General features: G+C 41.8%; 1 protein-coding gene across 1 annotated transcript in view; it reads right to left on the bottom strand.

The window, feature by feature from the left end:
* LOC310871134 (synaptotagmin-like protein 1) overlaps nt 1-7,500 on the bottom strand; it is a gene marked incomplete at both ends in the record, with an annotated part of 54,073 nt that overhangs the window by 37,026 nt on the left and 9,547 nt on the right. The window contains 3 exon segments of the mRNA XM_083782623.1: nt 3,767-3,803; nt 4,074-4,131; nt 5,960-6,101. Coding sequence (XP_083638749.1) covers nt 3,767-3,803; nt 4,074-4,131; nt 5,960-6,101 — 237 coding nt within the window.

The following is a 7,500-nucleotide window of genomic DNA, read 5'->3' as shown; positions in this document are numbered from 1 at the left end:
TCTGCTATTTTTTCAATAGCTAAAGTACAACATAATGCTTTTAAACACCAAAAGGGGTTCCCGCCCAGAATGGGTTAAAGCAAATCAACAGTAACTGCTTACATGAATAGCTCCCGACTGCTTATTGCAATGATTATGCTGCTTCTCAGTTCATGTATTGGGTCTGGATAGATTTGTTTCAAATCCAAACTTCAGTACATTTAAACAACCGAGATTGACCAAAGTGCTACCGTGTACAGAAAAAAAATCAAAAGCAAACAAGCAAGCAAGAAACCACAATATAATTCAGGACTTTTATTCGATTGGATTTTTAGACTATAGTGTTATTCTAATTCTATTCTATTTAGAGAAAAAGCATCCTGTCCACTACTCCACTCGCACTCAAACAATGCATTTGGTTCGTCCCATATCATGTAATTGTGATCTCTATGTTGTCAAATAAAATAACCATACATTATAACCCATTCTGACCTGAGATCAGATTCATACGAGGTTTCCACTGGACACACACTGCAGGTCTGATGAACCCATTCTGACCTGAGATCAGATTCTAAAAATGTCAGTCGTTCTTCGATTTTTCAAAAAATAGCAGACCTACAAGCTCGTAGCGCGCCACTCGGTGGCGCGCTATGAGCTTGTAGATCTGCTATTTTTCAATAGCTAAAGCATAACATGATGCTAACACCAAAAGGGAGCTGGTGTCTCTGTCTCTGTTGGGAGCTGGTAGAGCTGCTGGTCTGCTCGCTTTGCCTAAAGAAATGGCAACTAAACTACGGGGAAGCAGCTTTTTGCTTCTACGGGCCGACGGCGTGGAACAAACTCCCACTGTACCTTCGTCAGGCAGCCTCTGTATAGTTTAACAAACTCCCAATGTATACGTTCGACAGGCAGCCTCTGTAGTTTAACAAACTCCCACTGTGCCTTCGACAGGCAGCCTCTGTAGTTTAACAAACTCCCACTGTACCTTCGTCAGGCAGCCTCTGTAGTTTAACAAACTCCCACTGTACCTTCGACAGGCAGCCTCTGTAGTTAAACAAACTCACTGTACCTTCGACAGGCAGCCTCTGTAGTTTAACAAACTCCCACTGTACCTTCGACAGGCAGCCTCTGTAGTTTAACAAACTCCCACTGTATACCTTCGTCAGGCAGCCTCTGTAGTTTAACAAACTCCCACTGTACCTTCGACAGGCAGCCTCTGTATAGTTTAACAAACTCCCAATGTATACGTTCGACAGGCAGCCTCTGTAGTTTAACAAACTCCCACTGTGCCTTCGACAGGCAGCCTCTGTAGTTTAACAAACTCCCACTGTACCTTCGACAGGCAGCCTCTGTATAGTTTAACAAACTCCCAATGTATACGTTCGACAGGCAGCCTCTGTAGTTTAACAAACTCCCACTGTGCCTTCGACAGGCAGCCTCTGTAGTTTAACAAACTCCCACTGTACCTTCGTCAGGCAGCCTCTGTAGTTTAACAAACTCCCACTGTACCTTCGACAGGCAGCCTCTGTAGTTAAACAAACTCACTGTACCTTCGACAGGCAGCCTCTGTAGTTTAACAAACTCCCACTGTACCTTTGACAGGCAGCCTCTGTAGTTTAACAAACTCACTGTACCTTCGACAGGCAGCCTCTGTAGTTTAACAAACTCCCACTGTACCTTTGACAGGCAGCCTCTGTAGTTTAACAAACTCCCACTGTACCTTCGACAGGCAGCCTCTGTAGTTTAACAAACTCCAACTGTACCTTCGACAGGCAGCCTCTGTAGACATTTTTAAAGCACAGCTCAAGACCAGTGTTGTTTTCGTCGACTACCTTTGACAAAAACAAATGGAAACTAAATGAAAACTAAGCTATGATGACTAAAACTAAGACTAAATATACTGACAATTTCGTCGACAAATAAAAACTAGACTAACACTAAGACATTCCAGGTGACTAAAACTAAATGAAGTTTCAGTCCAAAGACTATGACTAAACTAAAATAGAAATTTGCTGCCAAAAACAACACTGCTCAAGACCCACTTCTACACCCTTGCTTTTAATTGATATTTTTATTTGTTTGTTACAGTATTGCATTACTGCTTGTTTTTTAATGTTTATGCCTTGCTTTTCTTTTCTTTTTTTTCTCCATTGCTCTGTAAAGCACTTTGAGCTGCATTTCATGTCATGAAAGTTTTATTATTATTATAAAAAAACGCACCCCCCAAGAAAGAGAAATTGACAAGAAAAGAGCTGCTTACAGTACTGGTGAGAGAGGACGGAAGGACGAGACTTTATAAAGAGGAATGGTTTGGTGTTTTTGTTTTTCCAGGTCAGGTTAAATGAAAACCATCAGACCTGAGCTGACCAGCTGCAGCTAATCATTATGAATAACGACGGGCCGGGGGGGGGTGTGTTTTAGATTAGGGGCCCGGCCAATCGAATCGGCCATCTGGCACTGCCGTGGGTTCGACCTAAATCGAACACACCCCGTTATTCATTTGAGTATAGCTGCTGCAGCTGTGTGGCTTAACCCATTCTGACCTGAGATCAGATCCTAAAAATGTCTTCTACATCCTGACAGTTTTCTGAAATACCTCATGTTTCTAGGCCTATATCACTCAATATTCCATGTCAAGGACCCCAGAAAATGATCTGTAAATTGGCCTCCGAGACCCCCATCTGAAAATCTGTTGTTCCAGCAGACCTACAAGCTCATAGCGCTATGAGCTTGTAGATCTGCTATTTTTCAATAGCTAAAGCATAACATAATTCTAACACTGCCATCATGTTTTTAACCTGAACTTGAAAAAACAAACAAACAATAATTGCCCATGCGGTTTCGTGCGCTTTTTGTTTTGAGCGCTTGGGAACATTAGACAATGAAATAGCAGTTTAGAAATGTAGTAGTGGGTACTGTAGAGACTGAAAAAAGCAGTACAGACAAGGGCATTAATTCACTTCTAGTCATTTCTACTAGTTGACTAGTTGCCTATAGTTTACTAGTCGAATAGTTGTTTAACTACCTATTATGTAAAACAAAAAAAACATATATTTTTTGGAAATAAACATTTGTACTTTTTTTTTTTTATCCCACGATTTTGTAACCCATTTTTCACCCCTGTGTCAATCATCTAATGTGATCCTGGGCTCTACACACCCTCCGCCAACCTAGTCCCCATATATGGGGGACAAGAGGAGATTTGTACATTTAAAAACTGTGTACATGGTGACTATAACTATAATCTACCTGATCTTGAGGCCTACAAAATCGGGAAAAAAAAAACTAGTCAACTAGTACAAACAAGGTCGACTAGTCACTAGTGGATTTACTAGTCGACTAAACTAAAGTAGTCGACTAGTTGCTTAATGCCCTATAGTACAGACAGACCTAAAGTCGGAAGACAGAGAGAAACTGAAAGAGAGAGAAAGATGGCAGACAGGCAGGCACACTGTCGCGCGTAGACGCGTCAGAAGAACCTGATCAAGCCCTTCTTCTTCTTCTTCTTCGTGGGGTTTTTAGACAGCTGGTGGATGGAAAAGAAGCTCCACCTCCGCGGCTGACTGACGCGGAGGAGGAGAGCGCGTCCGGGAAGCTCCACCTCCGCGTCAGTCAGCCGCGGACCCCACGAAGAAGAAGAAGAAGACGGGCTTCAAAGGTTCTTCTGACTCGTCTGTGTGCGACAGTGTGCCTGCAGGGAGAGAGAGAGAGACAGGCAGGAAGACAGACAGGCAGACAGGCAGGCAGGCAGGCAGACAGGCAGGCAGGCAGACAGACAGGCTCATACCTGTGGATGAGGAGTTGCCGTTCACGTCCTTATGAAGCTGGAGGTGAGAGACAATATACAAACTGATAAGATATGAACTACTCCTCCACATACTGGACGCGCACACGCACACACACACACACACACACACACACACACACACACACACACACACACACACACACACACACACACACACACACACACACACACACACACACACACACACACACAGGTGTCACACACACACACACACACACACACACACACACACACACACACACACACACACACACACACACACAGGTCACACATCAAAGGCACAGACCTTGGGTTGGGGGGCTTTAGTTCTGGGCGAGGGTTCAGGTGGGAGTCTCTCACGAGCCCTGTAACACCAGATGGACAAAATATTACAACAAAAACAAAAACATGTAGGCCTAGTTAAACAACTAGTCGATCCTTTGGTGTGGTTTGGCCTTAAGAATCCTCAGTATCAAGGAGTGTTTTAAGCATTATGTTATACTTTAGCTATTGAAAAAAACGTTTTTTTTTTTTTTTTTAAGATATTTTTTTGCGGCTTACGCCTTTTATTGATTTTTGAAGGGACAGACAGTAGGCTGACAGGAAACGGGAGAGAGATGGGGGGATGACATGCAGTAAAGGCCGTGTCGGGTCCGGGAGTCGAACCCGCGGCACACTGCGACTGGATTACCAGTCCGGTGCCCAGACCGTTACGCTACGGCCTGGGCCAGAGTCAATGTTTTTAAGTAAAGTCCTTGCTTCTGTTGTTGTTACCTGGAACGACATATTGTCAGACGGGGGTCAATTACATATAATCCTGGGGGTCCTCGACATGGAAATGTATTGAGGACCACTGATATTATACCACAGAAAACTGTCATGATTTAAGAAGACTTGTGTAGAGTCGAGCTCAGGTCAAAATGGGTTAAAGGAGAATTCCATGCTAGAAGGCTTTCTTACCTTTCTTTGTAGTTGTTACGTCCCCACCAAAGAGGTCCAGGTGTTTTTTTGTGAAAAAACTCCTTATTGTCTATTTCCCCTACCATAAGCCCTCAATGAATTGCATTGAATTAATTGGGAATTGAATGGGGCTATGGGGTGTTGTGCTAATTCGCTTATTTCCATCAAAATAAGTAGTAAACTGTGCCGCTTGGGATATTATTTACATTATGAAGAGAGGATATTATACAAAAGAAGAAAAGAAAATTGAGCGATGGAAATAAGCGAATTAGCACAACACCCCCATAGCCCCATTCAATTAATTCAATGCAATTCATTTAGGGCTTATGGTAGGGGAAATAGCCAATAAGGATAAAATAACACCTGGACCCCTTTGGTGTGGACGTAAAAACTACAAAGAAAGGTAAGAAAGCCTTTTAGTATGGAATTCTCCTTTAAGAATCCTCAGTATCAACATAAGCAACCCAAGCCCTACTGTATAAATTCTACTACTGTACGACAAATATCTTTCTCACTAGCTCAACATCATGATGACAGATTGTTGCTCTGCCTTTTGCCAGAGTAGGAAAAGAAAAGGTAAAATATGGAGAATGGAGTCATGTGGTTTCTGTTAGGGGTTTTTGTAGCGATGCACCGAATATTCGGCCGCAGAAAATATTCGGCAGAAAATGGCTAAATAAATAAATGCATTTTCGGCCTATTCGGTTTCGGCCCCGAATAGGCAGAAAATATATCACCGAATAGTGTATGCAATTAATGCATTCAAAAGAGCTGAATACATGTTTTATGGACCCAAAATAGTGATTATTATTTAAGTTAAGTTTTATCCATAACCATTTATTTTGCCATAAATCAGGTAGCTTTAACCCATTTTGCGCGGGAACCCATTTTGGTGTCAACATCATGTTATGCTTTAGCTATTGAAAAATAGCAGACCTACAAGCTCGTAGCGCGCCACCGAGTGGCGCGCTACGAGCTTGTAGGTCTGCTATTTTTGAAAAAATCGAAGAACGACTGACATTTTTTTAATCTGATCTCAGGTCAGAAAATGGGTTAATCAGACCAGTGTGTTGTCCAGTGGAAACCTCGTATGAATCTGATCTCAGGTCAGAATGGGTTAAGGTACGGCCATGATGACAGCAATGGTTATAGGAAAAGAGATATATAATATTAATCATATTCGGATATTCCGTCTTCGGTTTCCTATATTCGGTATTTCCTAGTTTTTTTTACTTGACTGACCCCGCTGTCGTCGAGTCCTCCTCCAGCCTGGAGGAATGCAGGGACAGGCTGTCCGCTGACATCTCCGGAGGTCCGTTGAACAGTTCATTCAGAGGTACGTCTGCAGCAGAAAACAGTTCATTCAGAGGTACGTCTGCGGCAGAAAGCACATTGACATGAAAAAGGTTGAGCACCACAAACATGGATTTTTCAGAGAACTATTAGGTTAACAGGCTTTGGGCTATAAGCTCCTATAGAGCGTCGCAGTCCCGCCCCCTCGAGAGACCCGGAAAATAAATCCCCGTTCATTTTCCTCATAGTCTTTTCAGAAAGTATTTATTTAAAGACGTTTACGCCGCGGACAAAGACAACTCTTGTCGTGACAAATCATGACAACAACAAACAACATTTTTCGGGCCAAACAAAGAATTCGACACTTTTTTTGTTGTTTTTCTTCTTTGTAATTATTTGTTTGGTCCAAAATATTGTGTTTTTGTTGTCATGATTTGTCACGACAAGAGTTGGCTTCGTACGACGCTTAAAAGGTCTTTAAATAAATACTTTTTGAAATGCCTATGGGGAAAAATGCATTGGGATTCATTTCCTGGGCCTGGCGTGGTCATAAAGGGGGCGGGACTGCAACGCTCTATAGGGCCTAGGCTTGTTTCCAGCGTGTTCCTGTATAATATCGTAATCGGTCATGACCCTGAAAAATAATCGGAGATTGGATATCGGTCATAATTTAATAATCGTGCACCCCTACTATATATCACTACATCACTACTGTAATGTAGTATTATTACGATCAAAAACAAGCTGAACAGGACGTCAGGATTATGTGGGAATGAAGTTTCGGTTTATATAAGAAGAAAAACTAACTAAAGAAAACCCGGCTTTTTCTCACCGGATGTCTGGCGCTATAGTTACAAAGCATCATGGGAAATGCAGTTTTGTTAAACGCTTCGATATGAATACAAATAGAAAATAACAATTCTAAATGAAATTAATATATACTGTAAATAAATCAATTCCCTTTTTAACTCAATCAAGTCCTTTTAAACTGTAAATAGTAATAATATAAAATAAACAGCTTTCAACCATTATGCAATGAAATGTCACAAAATATTAACTATGTAACCCAAATTAATTTACAACATATTGTAGTGGTGTTCAGTCACTACAAATTTTTGATTTTAGTTTTAGTCATAGTCTTTTGAATAGTTTTCCTTTAGTTTTAGTCACATTTTAGTCACCAGGAATGTCTAAGGCTCAATCCCAATTCCCCCCTTCGTCCTGGCCCTTAGCCCTTGCCCTTGCTTATGCGCGTTCACGTGAGGGGGAAGGGTTATCTCAATTGTCTTTGGATGGAGGGGTAGGACTGAGGGCGAGGGTTAGAATCCCCTTCGTTTGAAGGGATATCTCGACGGGACTTCAAACGGAGCAACATCACTGAGGGCTGAAAGGCGGACGAGGTAAGAAGCCTTTTATTTCCTTTATTATGGAAAAATATTATAATAACCAATATTATTTTAATGTATTAACAATCTGCATCG

Source organism: Protomyctophum parallelum (assembly GCF_964188405.1).
Source record: "Protomyctophum parallelum genome assembly, chromosome: 1".
NCBI lineage: Eukaryota > Metazoa > Chordata > Actinopteri > Myctophiformes > Myctophidae > Protomyctophum > Protomyctophum parallelum.
This window is presented reverse-complemented; position numbering and strand designations above follow the sequence as displayed.